The sequence below is a fragment of the Sinohyriopsis cumingii genome, chromosome 1, assembly GCF_028554795.1.
Source record: "Sinohyriopsis cumingii isolate HCF-2022 chromosome 1, ASM2855479v2, whole genome shotgun sequence".
Taxonomy (NCBI): Eukaryota; Metazoa; Mollusca; class Bivalvia; order Unionida; family Unionidae; genus Sinohyriopsis; species Sinohyriopsis cumingii.
The window spans coordinates 128,844,158-128,866,579 of NC_142961.1; the positions used below are offsets into that span (position 1 = coordinate 128,844,158).

Sequence of the window (22,422 nt, forward strand, 5' to 3'; positions counted from 1 at the left end):
TCATTTGCACTGGAAAGGTTGCCGACCTCTGCATTAAGAGGTCAGTGTTAGGACAGGTCGGTCTGGTGTTAGGATAATGTGATTGGTGGGACATAATGCCACGTGTCTGCGATATGATGCCCCGGTACTAGACATCACTATAAACTGTCACACTGATGCCATTGTAGTGATGTGACACTTAGATTGTTAAAGGTAAGTTAAGAATCTAAAGTAACAATCACTTTTTCCATACCTTTTGTACAAGATAAAGCCGATGATTACTCCAAGTATGAAGAGGCAAATAGCAGCAGCCACACCTCCTGCCAAACCGGCGACATTAGATTCAGGCTCCTCATTTCTCAGTGTTGCTGGAATATATTTGTTTTGTTTACACAGACATTGACATCCATTACTAACTCTTATCGACAATATCGTTTCGTATCAATGGTCTTGCTATGCCTTTACGTATGCATTAACCATTTCATGCTTGCAGAAACTTTGTTCCCAAACTTATAACATTATTGATCACTAAATCATGATAATGGCTTGTGCAATATAAAAATATAGACACATTTAAGCGCAAAGTTAAATAAAGTTTTGTCATTCTTGGTATTGAAAAAGACACAAGAAGCTATATTGGCTAACACTGCTAAAGGAAGAAAAGAAGGAGTCTAGCATGTTTTAGTAATTTCCAAAGATGCATTCAGCATTAGGCAATCCCAAATAATTGCAGTTCTTGAATTGGTTGGTAGAAGTAAATGTGATGTTTGCTAAATCTGCACGATTAAAATTAATACTAATATTTTTAAATATATACTAATATTGCTCAAACTATTTTAAATAAAATATATTTTGAAATGTTAATGTAAAGTAAATTTAACTTGTATTGTTCCTACATATTTAAAAACTCGTTTATGACGTTTTCCTGGCAAATGCCTTTTCGTAAACATATGATAGGTTTATTAATGAATCAATATATTTTAGCTCGGAAGTGATATGACATTTGTACAAATTAGCATCCCCAAATTACCTCTTAAATTGTCAGAAATACAACAATCACGATGCGACGTTGTACATGCTGTATATATATATATATATATATATATATATATATATATATATATATATATATGTTAGCGTCTTTGCTTCATCGTTAGATACTAAGTAAGGTTTTGTGGACACAAAGAATTTCAATTACTGTTTGAGAAGCGAGCTTTCTTATTAACGTACGCAGTTTCTATACTGTGCAGAATGCATACATGCTTATGCACTCGCTTTCCAAGTTATCATATATATATTACAGTATTTTGAACCTTGGCAAAGTGGCGGGAGGGGAATTGATGAAGCAACGGTAGTTTTTGTGTTGGTGTGATAGGTATCTAAACCATATATCAGTAATATGGCGTTGCTTTTGCCCATTTACGCAGGTATACTAAACGTTTTCAATGAAGATTGAATGCATGAATGAATGAATGAATGTAGTTTATGTAAGTAATATTATTACAAAGAGAAAGAAAAAACATTTAAAGATATTCTAAGGTTTCGAATTTGCGGGAACAATTTATATTGGAGAAAAGAAATTATATATATATATTATATATTATTAAACCACTAGGTATCGATTTGAAATGGAATACATATTGTAATGTATAGTTTCAGTGAGTAACAAGTAAACAAAATAAGTGTGGTGTGGTGTGGTGTAGCGTAGCGTAGTGTAGTGCAATCTATTTATTTTACTAACCTTTTTAGTAATGTAGCACTTAAAATCTTAAAGTTAATAAATAATTTGAATCATTTGATGAATGTTCGCAACCACATTCAATACTATAATATATTTTAGAAGTAGACAAATATTACATTATGTAATATGTAAAATACACTGGTTTAAAGTTTAAATTTGTTTGCAGCTAATGCTACTTTTGCTGATGATGGATGGTGAGAATTAAGAGATATACTTCTAACGGACTGGGGTGGGAAATGTATGTTTTTGCTTTGGTCATCCGCAGCTGTAAGACTTGATGCCTGCTTGGCAAATTAACAACATCTACAATCAGAATGACCTTATATTTTAAAATATTGTAAAATTGGCTCTTTGTTTCAGCCATTAATCAAGAAAACTCGAATAGGTTATACCACTATTTATTTTTATCTTAGGTTATTTATCTATTTATCTACTTATTGATTGATTGATTGATTGATTTTTATTTATTGATTGATTTATTTATGTATTTATTTATTTATTTTAAGGAAGGAGGATGCCACGTCACCAACATTAGGTTCCTTGTTTCGGCTTGGTACCGTTTATGTTGGGTTTAACATTTTCATTTCAAGTTTACAGGGACATATCATTGTGCCATATCGTGTTTATTGTGTTCATTCGTGTATTTGTTCTATTGTTATTTACCACATCAGTATCCCGCAATTAGTTCTTAATTTACGCACGTATCTATAATAATTCAACGACATTCACTATATTATAATTCGATAGTCATAAAATAAGTACTAAAAAAGAATGAGAAGCAACAAGCTTTGTAGAATTCAACAACTAATACATCGCCCTATAATACATTGTACAATGTGAAAAACAGCTTTTGGTCATGCGAATTAAATCACAAATTATCCATGAATTTGTAACACATATCCTAATAATAACAGTTCTGAATACACGTAAATGATCATCTAAAATACATTGATGTTCCTGTGGTGGTCTGTGTCGTGGTGATATCTCAATATTATGTTGTTGGATGACCACAACACAATCCAAGTATATATTTATTTTATATTTCAATATAAATTCAAGTCTCTTTTGCGACTGTCATGTTTGGTGAGTAGTTAGTATTTTCAGTTACTAAACAATTTTCATAAATATACTCCAGTCCAAATAAAATACTAGAAACTATAATAATTCTTGATAAAAATCTAACAGCACTAATAATTAGGTTTTAGAAACAAGAAGAAGATTATATAACCCTCTCTTGATATCATTTCCCAATATAAGATTCAAAATGATTACTCAATAAATTATCAAGTATAAATAGAAAATCTATTACTAAAATTATAATAAGGAACGTAGTAAATGCAATGTCCTTGTCTCAGGCTAAGATAATAATCATAATAGTTTCCATTCTCCTTTATATATTTTTAGCTATTTATCATTTGTTTACATGATTGAAAAGACAATGATTCCGATCAGGTCATGTTCAAGTTACAATTATCCATAGCACATAATGAGACAAAAGAAACTAAAAAAAGACCAAAACAATGCAAATTAATATAACTAATCATTACATTGTTTATTATGGGGGGAGTGAGTGTGGATCACATGTCAACAACTCTGATTTCATTACTTTATTGGCTACAATGTAGGCGGTTGCAAGTCTTTAATATGAGAGAGACATACGATTATTGTATAAATATCATCGTATAAGGAACATTAAAAAGCAACATTACTCTCTTAAGATATTGCGCTGAAATCGCTCGCTGTCAGTTCTCTCGTCAATGATGGATAGACAACTGTAAGTGCTACTTTTAGAAGGTTCAAGAAATCTAATGTGAACGCACAGGGCATTCACGTACAGAGGCATAGCGCATGCAAAATGATGCCATAGATGATATCGGACAAGTAAAAGTGCATCCTAACAGGTTAAAACTGACACTTAATGATACGGCTTCGGGGGAGGATGTTGGGGGTAATCCGAGACTCATCGGAAAAATGCAAAACGCTGGAGAAAAAACATAAGTTCTTATCCCGGTTGTCCTCGATTGACTAAAGGTTATCGGTTTAAATTGATTGAAATGTCATAAATATATTTGGTCAAGTAACAGAAAGTCACTGAACGCCTAATGCTGATCTCCATGTTATTGAGACCGATAATCAGTCCTTTTCCCTTGATCATGTACATGAGGATATCGCTGTTGGTTAAAATATATTGGCGACCTCGTTGGCACAAGAACGATATGGTTTATATTGGTATCGATGAGCTGGCAGCAACAGTAGCTCGTTAGTTCGCGTAGTCGACGAGGTATTTCTCTGCCTCATCAAAATTAGAATATGTTACGTAGTGAATTTCACCCGACCTTGCAGCGTTAGCGCCAAGCTTAACCAGTATTTACATCTGGCCTGGCGAATTAGTGCTGAGATCGCGCGCCTAAAGCTAATGATGAACTGGCAAGGGTTAGCTAAACATGCTGTTTGCGATAGAAATTATATTAGGGGCCCGTCGCCGGTTAAATACATTTTCTGGCCGCTCTTCATATAAACATGTGCCTTACTATAATCGCTCGTACGCTGTAGCATTTCTAATGACTTATAAAGAAACTGAGGTTAGTGGCACACCATTAAACCAAACTGACCAACTAGCTCTGGAGGCCAATTTCTTATCGTTCATCACCTCTAATGTCAACCATAAATCATGAAATAATAAAATTTTGACTTACTGGAGGTGGATGGAAAAGTTGTTTGCTTTTAACCTTTGTTCAAGGACAGTCCAAAACGAATCATATATGCAAGGTGCAACTGATTTTGACACATCCTCTATCATTTTAGGAGGAATATCGTTGAAGCCTCTATCAGATTAATACGTTTAAAGGGGATACGAGTTATATAATAATAATAATAATAATAATAATAATAATAATAATAATAATAATAATAATAATAATAAATAATAATAAGAATAAGAATAAGAATAACAATAACAATAATAATAATAATAATGAGGACTTTGTTTAGCGCCTAATCTTTGGAGGCTCTAAGCGCTTTACAGCATTACACAACACCTACAAGATAAAATACATATAATGATATGATTGCAAAAAACAAACACCATGATATTAGAACACATTAAAAACATGCTGAGAATATTTAAGGTAGGAAACATTATTATGTCTTTAAGTTTGTTCTTGCAGTCGAAATAAGTGAGATTTGAGAGCTCTCGAATGTGATCACTGTGTATTTGTGCAAAAGTTCAATGGGTAATTCATTCCACTTTGCTGGGCTCTGGTATGCAAAAGAACGCTGTTCATATGACTTTGTTTTCATAGTGGGAATAATTGGTATACGATTGTCAGAAGTGGAGCGTAAGTATCGTGCTGGTGTGTACACATGGGTGAGGTCTGTTGGACTAGAGTCTGACAGTGAAACGTAGCACACAGAACAATTTTGTGTTTGATTCTGGATCTACTGGATAGCCAGTGCAGGGTACAGAGCAGCGGGGAGGTGTGCTCTGATCGTGCTACTCTAAGTATGATCCGATCAGCTGTGTTTTGAACCTTTCGAAGTTTCTGGAGTAGATACTGAAATGAACCAGACAGATGCTTGACTTGCAAAAAAAAATATTATTTTAAAGTTTAACCTCAGTCAAGAGGGATACGTGAATTTTCAATTCTGAGTCATTTTTTACAAATGGTTAATAATCAACAGACACGGTGAAACCTTGCAGCAACATTACACGGTATCTTCTTCGCTTTAACAACAACAACAATAATAATAATAATAATAATAATAAGGACTTTGTATAGCGCCTAATCTTTAGAAGCTCTAAGCGCTTTACAACATTATACAACGCCTATAAGATAAGAAACATAATGATATTATTACAAAACAGACAACACGAAATTAGAAAAACATTTTTTTAAAAAAACAAAAATAAAAACAACATGCTGAGAATATTTCAGGTAGGAGACATTATTAGGTCTTTAAGTTTGTTCTTGCAGTCGAAATAAGTGTGATTGAGAGACCTTTTGAATGTGATCACTGAGTCTTTGTGACTAAGTTCTGTGGGCAATTCATTCCACGTTGCTGGGCCATGGTATGGAAAAGAATGCTGTCCATATGACTTTGTTTTCATAGTGGGAATAATGAGTATAGGATTTTCAGAAGAGGAGCGTAAGTATCTTGCTGGTGTATACACATGGGTGAGGTCAGTTAGGTATGTTGAGCTAGAGTCCGACAGTGAAATGTAGCACAGAGAACAAATTTTGTGTTTGATTCTGGATCGAATGGATAGCCAGTGTAGGGTACAGAGCAGCGGGGAGGTGTGCTCTGATCGTGGTACTCTAAGTATGATCCTAGAAGCTGTGTTTTGAACTATTTGAAGTTTCTGGAGTAGATATTGAGATGAACCAGACAGAATTGAGTTACAATAGTCCAGTCTTGGAATTACTAATGAACACACGTGTTTTAGTGGCATCAACTGAAAGATATTTGCGAATTGAGCTGATGCGTCTCAGCTCAAGATATGCAGCCTTGCATATGTTTATGACATGTTGGTGTGATGTGAGAGAACTGTACAGAGTAACATCAAGGTTTCATACTGATTATGTGAATGCAATGTTGGCGTTGCTGATATTTATTGTTTGAGGTAAAGGATGTGAATGAGAAAGTGTTTGTGTTGTGATCAGAATGGTCTCAGTTGTATCATCATTCATCTGCAGGTTGTTACAAGTCATCCATGATTTCACATCAGAACTGCACCTCTCTACACCTTGGATGGTAGCATCAACTTCAGTAGGGTGGCTAGAATTGTATAGTTGGGTGTCATCAGCGTACAATTGGTGAGACACTTGATGATGATCTATGACACTTGAGAGCGACTGTGAGTAAAGAATGAAGAGAACAGGTCGAAGAATAGACCCATGTGGAACACCACAACATAGATCAACTGGGCTGGAGTGTATTCCATTTGCAGATACAATTAGTGTCCTGTTGACTAAGTAGGACTTGAACCACAGTAAGGCTGTATCATGAATGTCAAATACATGCTGGAGACGGTGAAGTAATATATCATGGTCTATTGTGTCAAATGCTGCAGTCAAATCAAGGAGGGTGAGGACTGTAATCTTTCCGCTATTCAAGGCAGAGATAATGTCATTAACTACATTTAGAAGAGTTGTTTCAGTACTGTGGCAAGGGCGATATGGAGATTGTACATTGCTAAAAAGACTATTTCATTTTAGATGAGATACAAACTGGAATAGAACAACCTTCTAAGATTTTTTAAATGAATGGGAGATTAGAAACTGGGCGGTAGTTCTTTGAATCGTTATGGTCTAGTGTTGGTTTCTTCAGCAGAGGCTTTACAATAGCAAAAATGATGGGAATTCACCAGATGAGAGAGAGGTATTTATAACATCAGTTAGTGGAGACAATACTGGATCTAAGCACTCAAGCAGCAGTGATGTTGAAATTGGATCAAGTTCACATGACTTTGGTTCACTCTTCATCACGATTGTACGTACGAAATCGATAGAGACAGGTTAAAATGCTGGTAATGGTTGCCGCTCAGATTCTGTATCCCAACTGTATGGTGACGACGAGTCAATTGAAATTGTGGTTTCAGGCTTATCTCTAATGGTTTGTACTTTGTCACGGAAGAAATGTGTAAACATGCCCGGAAGGTCGACTGGAGAGAAGGTAGTTGGAAGTGGTGTTGATTTGTTCCTTGACATTAGCTTGTTAGTAATCTCGAAGAGCTCTTTGCAGCTGAATCTTTCCATGATCTTAATGGTGTAGTGGACCGATTTCACTGCAATGACTAAACGCTGTTTCTAATCATTGAATGTCTTATCTTGTACTAGTGTTTAGGACTTTGTCAGGTGGAAATTAAATTATCATTGCTTCTATCGTTCTTTAAACCATTTGGAGAATGTTGTGAAGAAATAAAACAATACAGAACAATATAATTTTTAAATATTATATACATATTTGTTTTTGTCATTATAATACGAGGAGGAAATAGTGCATATCTTTCTGTACGGAAAAGTATTATTCAGTGTTGTGCATTACATAGGCAGTCATTCTGTGCAAATGTTCAAAATGGTGCATGTAATTTTAATATAAGTCTCATTATGAATATGTCATGTTCAGTCCTCTGGATCACTATGCGTGTCTGACATACCTGAATAAGACCAATGCTGAAGGAAATCGTGTGCTTCAGTATTTTTCTTTTTTATTGGATGTTCGCTAGTTATATATTGAGGGTCAAAAATCACATCGAGCATTTTACGAAGAACTTATATTTGACTACCCTGCTTGTAATACTACTGTACTGGGAGTGGTTTAAAAAACATATATTTTTTTTAATATAAAGCTTGTAACAACTTTATGCTAGTTTGGGTCAGCAAACTACGATGTACAGGACATTTGTTATAACTTGTAAATGTACAAAACTTTCATGGAATAAATCTACTCTTCCTAATATGTATGTTTTCTAAATTTGACGCAGATAACCAATCCTGTGATAACTACTGATATGATAATGGCGGAAAAAATTTCAAAATATTTGTTCAGATTTCAGTTGCAAGCGTGAAACAATTAACTGTTCTGTTATTTTTCAAAGTAAATACAAGCAAGCAGTTATAAGAAAAATACATGTGAGATGATAGTCGGATAAGTACGTATTAGTTTAATAATGCACTTATTTTGAAATATGTTATCGGTATAGCCTTCATTTAGCCACGCTAAAAATAGTTTAAAGTAATCACTGTGTTAACTACAGACGATAAGAGTATGAAGTATTTACCAATGTGTATTTACCGGTGTACTTGCTATAATGTTTTTTGAAATGTATAAACAAAGGCTACTGGAAGAATGAAATAAATATGACAGATCTGAATTTGATTACGTATGTTAAACACGACAAATAGAGAATTGCCTGCTTATATTACAACTTATGACTTTGTTCTAACGAGAAGTGTCTTGTAGAATATGTGACAAATAAATGCAAAACAGTGTTACCATAAAGTTCCATGAAAAGGGTTTGGTACCTCCTGGTACATGTTTTTTCTTTATGTTTATAATTTGTATTCATGGCCATAAGTTATACGGAATGTTTTTTGCTAAAGTGTCCATACGTAATCAGGGCTTACTAAGGAGAATATTATTACATGGGATTTATAAACATATTCTACATTTGTGTTCACCATTATTAATAATGACCTTAATAATAATAATACGTAAAGACAGTTATGGCTTAATTATCAGTTGATTATGAGATCCTAATCTTTCTAGAATAATTATATAACATTCCACTGGTTAGACTAGATCTCATGATCAAGCCAATTCAATTCAAAATAAGTAGTCTCATCTATAATGTAGAGTTTATTGAGAAATATAGTTGCAGGACATGGCGTATGTATGGAGAGCTGGAAATCATTTTCATTCCGATTTGGAGTCATTCACATTTCTTGTATTCCTGATGAATGTCTGCAGACGTGTTTTAAGTTGTACTTAGATATTACTCGAGAAGAATAATATGTGTTTTTGCTGTTCAGTGGAAATAGAAAGTGCACATTATTTTGATTGTAACATTATTTTGAAACTGTTATAAATTACTCAATGGAATTCTAGACAATGCAGTCTTCACAACGTCACGTTTCTTGGTGGACGAGTACATTTCCTGTTTCAAATGTATTCGGAACTTTGCATTCATTTCGACCTTTATAAGGATTAGTTACATTTCATTTCATAATACCGAAAGTTCCTCTCATATTTATGTTATAACTTTTGCAATTAAATTGCTTTTTTAGTATTATAAATCTTGTTGGGTTGCTCTTTTCTTCAACTTAGTTCATGTCAAAAGAGTAGTAACGGTTAATTACATCCCAAATCATTATAGAATTTATAAATCAAGTCTTAATGAATCAAGCATTGAATAATCGTTAGACTTCTTTCAAATAAGTTACAACGCTGAAAGTTTTAAGATGCCTCAAATAGCCTGAATGTGACAATGTGCTAACAGTCTTTAGATGGCACACATTAATATAATCCAAAATTTCCTTGTTCGAATTTGCTATAATTCCGAGATAATGTCTCTTTCCCGGATAATTATTGAGCACAATCTATTTACAGAGAAGAAAAGTTTGAATTAAATAATTTCACCCAAATTAAACTGAACACAACATATAATATTGTTTCTGCTCAGATGTTATAGCTTGAATCAATAATTTATAAAGCAAACAAGATCATATGCAAATGTACCTGACCTAGGTCACAATTAGCATTTTCGTGAAATACTATGTCTAATTAGCGGAAACGTCCATCTAAATGATTCCGAGTTTAGATCCAAAACTGTAATCAAGACAAGATCTTTTGTTAAAATCATTATAAATACTGTGATAAACAACACGTAGACACGGTATTTGAACGGAAAAAAACAATGCAATGGAAACAGCTTGATGAAAACATGTTGTGCACAGCCCAGATCAATGATTATTAAGTTGATCTTGGACAAGTTCAGCTAAAATATAAAATTTTACATGACATGATGATGGAGAAAGAAAACTAACAAATACAAATTATATATATATATATATATATATATATATATATAACTCTTCCTACTCATAACGAAAAAGTAAACAATATGCAATACAACTTTTTTAACTAATAGTCGAATAGGCATGTGATAAATATTACTTGAAATTAAATCATATGAATGATATGAAATAATCTTGAAGCAAAGTAATACTTCTAAAGACGTAAACGTCAATCTGCTATTAAAATCTGTTTAACTTGATGTATATATGTCACTATTTTATTTATGCTTCACCAAACTCAATCTTTATAATCTCTGAAATTTGCTATCCATCTTGCCAATAAAAGTAAGGGGGTTGTGATCACTGAATACAAAATTTGGAAAAATAACTGAACTAATATACACTTCAAAGTGTTGCAAACACAATATTAAACCGAACAAATTGCTTCTCTACTGTGCGATAAATATTGTTGGTGCTTATTTAATTTCTTCAAACTTTTGCACACATGATGATGATGATCTACACTATACTTGTCTTCTTGAATGAATACTCCACCAGCCCCATCAACACTTGTATCGACACATATTTTAATTGTCTGGGTTAAATTTTTAAGGTGAACTAACTAGTGCAATTTGGTTAGGGTTACAAAAATATGGAAAAACCTGGAATATCACGCCAAATCCAACAAGCACCTATGTTCCCTTTTACTGATAGGCACATGAAAGTCAGAGATAGCCCTGACCTTAGCGTCTATAGGTTAAACTTGACCGTGTCCCACAATACGTCCTAAGAAAGCAACACAAGCAAGGCAAAACTCACTTGCACGTAAACAAATAATCAAATCTACATCAAATAGTTTCCAGATTATTTCCAAATGATCTTCATAGGTTTTGGTACAGATGACAACGTCATCGATGAAGGCATCACAGGTATCTAGATCAGGCAAAATCATATTTATTAAGCTTTGGAAAGTACACGACAAATCTTTCATCCTAAATGTCATCACTTTATATTTATAAAGCACGTCCGTATTTTACGAATGTCTACATTTCCTTTTCTCTTTCCGTTAATATGATTTGCATGAATCATTTCATTACTTGGTGACCTATTTAGCATTTCCAATTTTGTCAGTGGAGTTATCGATTCGTGGCTATATAAATGAACATGGTTTGGTAACATTCTTTACTATTCTATTGTATGTTCACATGCGGAAACGATTATCAGATTTATACACAATAATGCATGGTGAACTCGTCAATTGTACTTGGTAATATGAATTCGTTCTCAAGAAATATTGAATTTCTTTTCAAACGTTCATGTTTCCCAGGATTCATCCTATAAGAATGCCTTTAAACAGGTGTGGAATCAACAATTTCAGCCCCATGGTAAACTGTATTTGTTCTTGTGGGAACATCTAGACATATTTGTTCATATTCCAATAACAGTAGTTTAAGTCAATTATGATTATTTTTGCTGCAGATGTGAAAATTTCTGGTCCAGATTATTTAATATTACTGAATTCCGAATTTATCTACTCCAAAGTGACGACAGTGCGATTTCATTGCATCACTTAAATCCTCACTGTGGTAGACATATACAACTAAATTGAGTGAATATCTAACAGGACTATATCTATGAACATATATCGTTAACATATTGTAGGAAAGATGTTTGTCTTTTCGCCTACCAGGTGTGTTAATGATATAATTTAAGTGTATAATTTAAGTGTATAATTTACCTGTGTTTCAACTGCAAAAGACCGATAATACTTTGCCTGCAGATGATTGTGTGGTATAGGGCAGAAAGCAAGAACTACGTTACCAGGCTGAAAACTCCATACGATTGTATTTCGATTATAATAAAATTTCAAATTTGACAGTGTAGTGTTAAGATTGTAAAACGTATATATGAAATCAGAACCATAGCCAATAAGATTAATGACTGACTCTTCATTGGAAAGTTGGTTCTTTTTAATAATCACAACGATCCACCTTATGTCTAAAACCTAATTTAAAGCTACTAAATCCTAAAGATTCTTGAGCTGATTTCATAATAGCAAACAACAATAAATGAACACTATCGTCCAAATCTTTTCCGGGATTAAAGCAATGTGACTGAATGATATTTGTTAAAGTGTGATAAAACGATTATAAAGCCCCTTGTCTTTCAGCGTGATAGGCACAACACTTAAACTATTGCATGCCTAATGTATGAATAACCTGTTATAAAAGTATCGACATATAGAAGGACAAAGGAAGTATAAAACCTGTACTGAAGATTTTATGTTGTCTCTGAAAACTCATAATCTAATCTGAATCTCCTTGATAAATATACATGATGCATTTAAAACGATACAGACATTTAGGTTTTTCAATTTTACATATATTCATGTTGTAGGCTGCAGTTGAAAATAAATAACTTAGTGTATGTGGGGTACTGACAATCAGTAATAAACGCCTTACTGTAAAACCTTGACCAAATAAAGTATATATCATAATAAGAAACCATGCGTTTGCCGATTGATGAAAAAGAAACCTCATGTCATTAAAAGCAATTAGTCATGGACGTTTTTGACGGTTTTACAGTTCATTGCTCTGAGTCACTTTATCAAAAATGAAATTCGTTATTATAGACTTCATCTGTACATCATGTCCTACATAAAACAAAAATGCGTTATAAAAAAGCAGTAAGATATCCTAACGAACACAATTTGGTAAACTTTCCTTTTCAAAAGGAAAATGAAATTAATCTCGAGGGTGGACAACGTCACTAGATTTGCACTTAAAAAACACTACTTAAGTTAACATTTTCATTCATAGCATGAGACTACGATTTATTCCAGTTTACAATACAATAATATTAAAGTACTTGCACTCCACAGAATTAGCTTAACATTCTTCATCATATTAAATGTACCGTATAAATACGTTATGTTAATCATCTTTATCAGACACAAGTAGAGTGGGTACACCTCTTTTATTAGTATATATTGTGTATAGTAGATGATACATATCCAACAGAATTAGACAATGAATACATGCTTCCTTATTTATATACCACAGTTGTAGTTATCCATAATTCATATAGCCTGTCATCTCTTTTTATTATACTGTGTCATCACGGTTATTTTATAATCATATAAACAGACATCTGTTTCTTTTTAGTAAAATGATGTATTACTTTTTGTTATGAACAATGTAAAGTACCATTTATATTAAAATTTAAGTCTCATTCTCTGCAAATCACAATTTTTTTTCCACACGTACATCGGTCCATCATTTTTTTCCTTGATTAAAATAAAAGAAAACATAAGAAACTGAACAAACCTAAACATAAAATAATAGTTAGTAATCAACAAGGTATGATTAATCGAAATAAACCCTCAATTATATCAGTATAAGATGCAATGAGACCTCATACCAAAGAGTACAGGAAACATTTACATGCACAAAAGTGAATACTATATTCATTTTCAAAACCCATTTGAAACTTGACAAAGTGTAAGACCATCAATTTAAAATCTTAAATTTAAAATCTTAATGTCCCTTTTCAAATTCTATAAACTAGGATGTAAATCAAGCTGCTCACCAGAGCAGGTTCCTAGGTCCCCTTCCCATTGTCCTGAACCATTGCATCGTACCAAACCTCGTCCTTGTAGGTGGTAGCCGTGTTCACAAGTCAATGAAACGCTCGTATTGTAACTAATGTTCCCCTTTATTCCTTGCAGGACAATCAGAGACCCATGTTTGGCGTTTTGAATGGAATTTTCACAGTTTATTACTGAAATTTGAAAATAATGTGAATGTTTAACAATTTTAATTTTGATGAATCTTTATCTACGGTCGTACAGTTCAAAACTGATATGGATCACATTTCAAAGTGTGCCATTGTTCTATAAAAGACAGTTACATAAACGTGTCATTTTGCTTAACCACTCTCTCCACTTGGTCGCAAATAGTCACGAATAATGAAATAATAAAACGATTTTGAAATTTTAAATAAAAATGATTTTTTTTACAGAATTATATGTTTGCCACTTATATCAAATCTTGAAATATTCGCGAAAATAGTTACGTTACACCAAATGTATGAAAACTAAACTAAAAAGGAAAATAGAAAGGTGGATGGAAATTCTGAACATTAAAATATTATATGCATTAATGATGATATAACTTAGATTTGCTAATACCCGGAGGGTCTTTCCGGGTTTTCCCAGGTTCTTCCTCCACCACTTATACCAGCCGCCATGTAATGTCTATCGGGCACTGAAAAATGGCGTTAAACCCTACACAAACAAAAAAAAATAAAACAACCAAGTGGAAAATAATTTGAGTTTATCATAGAATGTCGATAGTTTAATTTCCGATACCAATCGTTCACATTCCAATTAATATTTGTCATAAAAAAATTCTCATTAAGATATATTTTATCGTGTTTAACACGCCTGTTCTCGATGTGCCCCTCCTGGTTAAAGTATTATGCTATTTGTGAATCATTTCTCTTTGACTGCTTTTGTGCTTTCGAAATTATTGTGGTACATTTGTTTGTTATAATTTGTAAATAATACGCTGTACGAACCTAGACCAGCAAGTCGTTATTAATTTGAATAGACTACAGACACACACACCCGCAAACACACACACAGACACACAGAGACACACACTCAAACACAGACACACACAGACACACACACACATATATATATATATATATATATATATATGTGTGTGTGTGTGTGTATGTATGTATGTATGCATGCTTGCATGCATGCATGCATGGATGTCTGTCTGTCTCTCTGTCGGTCTGTCTTTATGTATGTATGTATGTATATATGTATATCCAAAATGCGTGTGCTGTCCTTATCTTTTTTGTAGATGTATTTCTACATGGATATCAAAAACTATCTACTTAACCAGTCGCAACTGTGCAAGACGATATTAATAGGTTAGCTGTAATATTGTCCTACACTTCTGTCTAAAATCTGTCTCGATATTATTATTATAATTAGTAGTAGTTGCAGTAGTAGTAGCCTTAGCAATACTATTTTGATTATTTTGATTATTATTATTATTATTATTATTATTATTATTAGAAATTGCAGCTCGTGGAGTTGAATAACTATATTTGTTTTTTATATTGGTTTCTTTGTATAATTAATTAAGGAGTTTTTATAATGTATGTAGATAAGTTTAACACTTTTATTGCAGTAATAGTTATTTTGGTCCATGGGACTTTAATGTACACCAGTGTAACAATTTAATCTACATTATTATAAATACATACATTCATGCATACATACATATACATACATACATACATACATACATACATACATACATACATACATACATACATACATACTTACATACATACATACATACATACATACATTAACACTTACATACATACATACATACATACATACATACATACATACATACATACATACATATATGCTGCCAGTGGCTTCTCGTGGGTCCGTGGTTTTCCGGGGTTCTTCCTCCACTATTAATGCCGGCCGCCATGCATGGCCTATCGTGTGTTGAAAAATGGCGTTAAACCCCACAACAACAACAACAACAACATACATACATACATGAATACATGCTTACATACACACACATGCATGCATACATGCATGCATGCTTTCACACACATGTATACATACATACAGACAGACAAACATTCACATATACACACATCTGTTCTTAAATTGATTTTTCACTAGCATAAGTTTTGTTCAATCAGTGGTATACTGACCATTATGGTTTTTATCGGTTCCTTAATGCTTTATTTGGATTTTTAATATAACAATGCCCTGGTCGGCTTGCGCAGACGTCGACACTGAACTACATATCTTAACTTATTAATTTCATTTTTGTTTCCTTCTTTATTTCGTTTATCTTAACCATGATAAGGATATCTGGTTTTGTAAAATTTGATCACAAGGCTATATTGACTGCAAAAATAAAATGAAAATTGCATCATACTTTAAAATTGTCTATATTTTAATTAAGCTCAGTATTCTACAATTTCTGCATCTCATTTTGAAATGCCGCTGAAAGTGAGACTCACCATCAAGCCACCTGTTATTTACCAGCCAACATTTACATCGTATTTAACACCTTGCTTGGGCTCAAAGTCATTCACTGGTATCTCCATTAACACTTTCCCAGCTCCAATAACCCGATATACGGCATAACGTTGAAAAATGTTGTCATCTTCATTACCATAAGCCAATATTTACCGAACGAAATCGACATGAATCACGTCGGGAATCAGACAGTTGTTTTGTTTTCGCGGTAGCCTATATTTTCAACTTTCATTTGTAATATTTCCTTCAACCTAGGTTCAAAGTCTCCAAAATAAATGCATTTTCCTTGGCAGCATGTGTCAACAAAATTAGCTTAACAACCATTCATGATATGCCTCATGATTCCAGATGCATAAACAATTGCCTACCAAAGATCATATGTCGCGACTAGAACGGTTAAATACAAAATTATATACTTCGCCGAGCACATTTTCATGTGCGGAAAGTTCAAGTTATTTCATTTATGTTTGTCGAAGCAATCATTTTCGTCAAAAACAATGATATATCATTGCCTTATATTAGAATCTGCTCTTTGTTCGCTGTTTAAATGGAAGAAAGGTAAATTAAATAATTTATTTAAGTAGCAGTAATAAGAAAGAACAAGAGTTGAAACACGAAAAGTTAATCAAAATCAAAACAGAAGAGGAATTAATGTACATACAAGAACACCAAAACTAGCAGTCATTATCAGGCATAAACTAGTCTGATAATTATTGCGAAATGTCTGCAACAATTGACATAACTTTTGGTGTTTAACGAAGATGATATAATAAAATATGTTCTTGGATACACGTTTTATAACATTCAAATGTTTGAATTTGAAAAATGTGAGCAAAGTTAAGGGAAATGCAGAACGATGATTCTAAGAACAAGAATGAGTAAGTTATTACAGTTATTCATAGATAAATTCGTACCGGATATTTTATAACAGTCCTTTCTTTCCCATTAACAGGCTGTATGATCATTGCGCAGTTCGTCTTTAAAAATTGTTTACATCTTAAACACGAAGTCCCATCATGACCTCGACAAAAAACATTCATTTAAAAGCAAAACTAGAACTTGTTTACGTGGTTGCAACACATTTTCAATTAAGGTCAGGATATAGATCAGCACATGGTGCATATAAAACGAGTAGTCAAGGTCAAACTATTTTCTCAAACAGTAACATCTCTAGTGAATACATTTAAATTACAAAATCATGTAATGAAAAATAAAAATATGTTAAAACTGAAAAACAGTTAAATACAAACAGATATATATTCAAGCAAATATAATGAAATGAAATATGCATAACATTTCCCCCATAAAGAAAAAAGAAAGATCTAGACATGAAGCTTTCTTTCTATCACAGACTAATTATACATGAGGCTAAATGTTGCTCATATATATTACACACATTTTATGAACTAATACATTGTTTTACACGGGAAAGTACGTCTGCCATTATATTATATTCAGATGCGCCTGATGTCACGATTATATTCCTGTAATAACAAACTCCATATTAGTAGACTTTTACTTTACTTTTTCATCTTGCCAATGAAAGTAGGGGCTTGCTGTCACTAAATACAGCAATCTAAGTTGGAGCAGAACTAAGGTACACTTCAAAATGTTGTAATATCAATATCAAAGGCAAACATTACTTCTCGAATATTAAATAATTCCTTTGGTGTTTATTTAATTTCTTAGATTATTAGCACACTGGATGATCAATACTCTTTCATCTTCTTGAATCAAAACTGCTCCAAATCCACCATCACTTGCATCAACGGACAGTTTAAATGATTGGCTGAAATTAGCAGCTGTAAGAACTGGCGTGCTTTTAAGTATGGCTTTCAACTTGTCAAAAGCCTCTTGACATTGTTCAGTACAAACGAACATGTTTTTCTTATTCAATACACTTATCAGGGGTTCAGCAATTATAGAAATAGTGGAACAAATTTTTCATGGTATCCTACCAATACCAAAAATCGCCTCAGTTGCTATTTATTAACATAGATAGCCTTGACCTTAGCATTTATAGGTTTAACTTGTCCATGTTCCACGATGTGTCCTTGAAAACTTACACTTGCAACACTTACCTTTAGAAAAATAATTTATCAAACATGCATCTGTGAGTCTGTCAAAGAATTTCCGAATTCTTGCTAAATGTTCTTTCCAAGTGTCGTTGTAGATGATGATATCGTCAATGTAAGCATCACACTTGTATAGACCAGAGGTAATCATATTCTTGAGACGTTGAAATGTACTTGGCGACCCTTTCATCCCAAACGGTTTTACTTTATAATGGTGAAGTCCATCTGGTGTCACGAATGCCGAAATTTCCTTTGATCTTTCCGTTAATGAAATCGGTCAAAATCCTTTCAGAAGATCAAATTTGGTGACTTGGCATTCTCGATCTCATCAATTCATCGAATCTTAGTATTGGGAATGTATATGTTATTGTCACACTAATCACCTTCCTATAGTCAGCAAACATACTGACAGTTTTATCTGATTTTGTATCATGTATGCATGGTGAACTCCAGTCACTTTTAGTGGGCTCTATAAAATCATTCTCCAGCAAATATTGAATTTCTTTTTTCATTTATTCCTGTTTGAGAGGGTTCATCCTGTACGGGTGTTGTTTGACAAGTTAGAATGTACAATTTCAAAATCTTGGAAAGTTTGTTGGTTCTTGTAGGAACATCTGTACATAAGTGCTCATATTCAAATAATAACTATTTAAGTTCATTTCTTTCTTGCTCTTGTAAATGTGAACGTTTTCGGTTCAGATCTTTTATAATTTCTGAATTCCGAAGATGTGTCACTCCAATGTCAGTAGAATCTGACGATATTCCTTCATTTAATTTATCACTGAGTGGAATAGGTACAACTAAATTAATTGCATGCTTAGCCTGGCTATCTCTTTCAATATACTGGTACTCCTATAATTGATGTAGATACCAGGAGCACAAATATTATTTAACTCATTCATTTCCTTCTTAACTCTGTAAGGGCCGTAATATCTAACCTGAAGAAAAATTTGAAGAATGAGCAAGAGAAACAGATCTCCATTATTACAAAATTCAAAGGTTCTCTCCATTGATGTTCTGTCAAACCGTAATTTATTTAGATCCCAGGAGCACAAATAGTATTTAACTCATTTATTTTCTCCTTATCTTTGTAAGGGCCGTAATATCTAAACTGAAGAATATTTTGAAGAATGAGCAAGAGAAACAGATCTCCATTATTAAAAAAATTTAAAGGTTATCTCTATTGATGTTCTATCAAACCGTAATGTCACCTTTGACTTGAATTGCTGAATGCCAAATTCAAGCATAATAGGCTGGAAAGTTCCAGACCTAACATTTTACTCGTGACTCGATTGGATAGATTTGGAAAGGTAAAAATGAGTAAAAGACTTTATCAAATATTTTACTATTATTTTAGATTTTATTATCCTCAAGGGAATTGCCTCTGAAAAACCTTGTTGACGTACGCATAATGGTCAACATGTATTGGTTACCTGACTTGGTCTTAGTTAAGTGACCAACGCAATCTAGATTATTTCTACTAAATCGTTCGTGAAAGGCAGGTATAGGTTGTAGATGAATTGGGAATTTTTGATTTGGTTTTCCTACCATTTGACATGTATGACAAGATCTACAGTACTTAGCAAGATCACTTTTGAGTTTATGCCAAAAGAAGTGAGTCATGATCTGATGATAAGTTTTTTCATTCCTAAATGACCACCCAATTGAGTTTACCGGGCCAGACTAAGTATTTACTGTCTGTAAGGTTATGTAACTACAATGTGATAGTTCTCTGACAATTAGTCATCAGCACTTGCCTCGGGAGGTCGCCATTGTCTCATAAGAATTCCATTTTTAATGAAATAACAGACAGGAACTTCAGTAGCTTCAGTTTCACTAATGGCCTTCTGAAACGAACAGGATATGTCATGATCCTTTTCCTGTTCAACGACAAGTAATTGTCGTTGATCAACCTGATTAGATTAAAGAGAATAAGTCGTTAAAAGGGGATCGTTGTGATCAATACATTCTGTTTGATACAAACAAGATGTGAAAGTGACCTCATCAAAAGCCTGACCAATACACGTGTCAGCTGAAGGAATACTTTTCTTATCAACATCATTCTCAGGAGCTTTCTTTGCCATAGCTCTGATAACTGCACATGTTGGAAATAAGTCAGTGAATTGTTTTTCAATTGGATCGACTTTCTGATCCAAGCAAGGCTTGTTAGTTACAAGTGGATTAACCACACCCTTGTATCCAGCTAGGTCGTTGCCTAGTAATAAATGAATGGCCTCAACGGGTAAAAGAGAAACTATTCCGACTATCACGGTCCTGAGACTAAGGCTGACGACAAATTTAAAGAATGGAGAGGAGCATTAACAAAGCCGCACTCTATTTCCTGAATAAGAACTCTCTCATTAGACGATAACGTCTCAGAAAACGACAAAGAACCTGACAATAAAAGACTACAAGAAGCTCCTGTGTCCCTTAAGATTTTAATAGGAATTCGATTTGGCCGTATCACCCAAGAATGATATAGAACACTTCGATATGAATGGTTCATAATTCTCTATAATAAAATTAGACTGGTGTTCATTAGACCTTACAAATGTTTTAATACATGACGTCTTAGAAATAAGTGCATTTGAAACAGTTCTTTCTTGATTCTGATGCCTATTATTCATTTGTAGCAATCATAAATAATATGTCTTTTTTTCCTTGGAATAGGTACACGTAGGAAGAGACAAGGATCTTGAATCATATTTCTCTGAAGTTTTTAGACGTTGTGCCAAAATGAGTTTTAGAAGGCCTTACAAGTTGTTTGAGACTTTTTAATGTCGTTCAGTTTTCTTGGCTAAGCATCATCTATCAAATAACTGCTTCTGTTCTGTAGAACATTCGAGATGAGTTTGTGCAGCTCTTTTCTGTAGTGTCTGAAGTTTTGCCGATAAGTTTCCGTGACGAACTCATAACCCCATAGAATGTATTCTTCAATCACATCATCGTTACCACTTTGGTAAACTGACAGTGAATTGTAGATATCACTAGCCTTACCAGTGAGTACACATTGTAATAACTGAGTCCAATGCTCCCTTGGCCATTTCAAATTTTCAGCAACTTTTTCAAAATTAGTAAAACACTTGTCTACTACCTTTTCTCTGAAAGGGGGCACTAGTCTAATATTCTTTGCGAGGTCAAAACTGAAATTTGGATTTGAAGTATGAATGTGCTTTTCACTTGCCAGTTCCATTTATTTTATTCTGTATTGATATTCACTCTCTTTATCTCTTTTTCCTTATCTAATTGTATTTGTTTTTCTTGCAACTGCATTTGTTGTTGTTATAAGTGCATTTGTTTTTCTTCCTTATCTTATTGCAATTGCTTGACTTTTTCTTTCTCTCTTTCTTGTCCCTCTTTTCGTTCTCATATTGTAACTGCATTTGTTGTTTTTGTAATTACACTTGCTTTTTTTATATTTGTCTTCTGCTTTTAAATACATTTCGTTTTCTCTTTCTTTTTCCTACAGCTCCAGCTTCCACAACTCCAATTCCATCTTCTATTTTAATTCGAATTCCTTTATTTTAATGTCAGAGTCTGATACAACCTAACTGATCGAAACCAAATCACTTTGATTAAAAACATTATTTTCTACCAAATACTGAACCAAAATATTTCTTATTTCCTGTTTCGTAAAGGAAACCTTTACCTTAGAAAGATCGTATTTTCTGGCAAGTTGAATCAATTCATTTATTTTGAAAAGTGCTAATAGTTCCTGGCTAGGGTTGGAACGAAAGATTTCTACTTTTCATGATATTTTAGAAAAAGCTTGCAGATTCACCAAACTTTTGAAATACTAGAGGAATACAGATTTAAATTTCACAAATAGAAGTATTCTGAAATATTCTGTCCAAAATCCAAAATTGTCCCGGACTAGCCCCAAATTTCTTATGTCACGTGTTTAGGCTCGAAGAAGAAAGAGTAACAACAAGCTTTGATAAAATACAGTATTCATTTTCTTCGAAAAATTCTGTAAAAATGAAACAAATATGAACCTACGGTTTTATAGAATTAAAT

At 33.2% G+C, this 22,422-nt stretch overlaps 1 protein-coding gene across 3 annotated transcripts in view; it reads right to left on the reverse strand.

Annotated features, from left to right (window-relative positions):
- LOC149807847 (uncharacterized) overlaps positions 1-22,422 on the reverse strand; it is a 149,675-nt gene that overhangs the window by 31,122 nt on the left and 96,131 nt on the right. For all 3 annotated transcript variants that reach the window (XM_089971378.1, XM_089971377.1, XM_089971379.1), the window contains exons 8-9: positions 13,825-14,016; positions 233-347 (exon numbers count right to left, since the gene is read on the reverse strand). In XM_089971378.1, coding sequence (XP_089827504.1) covers positions 233-347; positions 13,825-14,016 — 307 coding nt within the window. The remainder of the gene's footprint in view (positions 1-232; positions 348-13,824; positions 14,017-22,422) is intronic.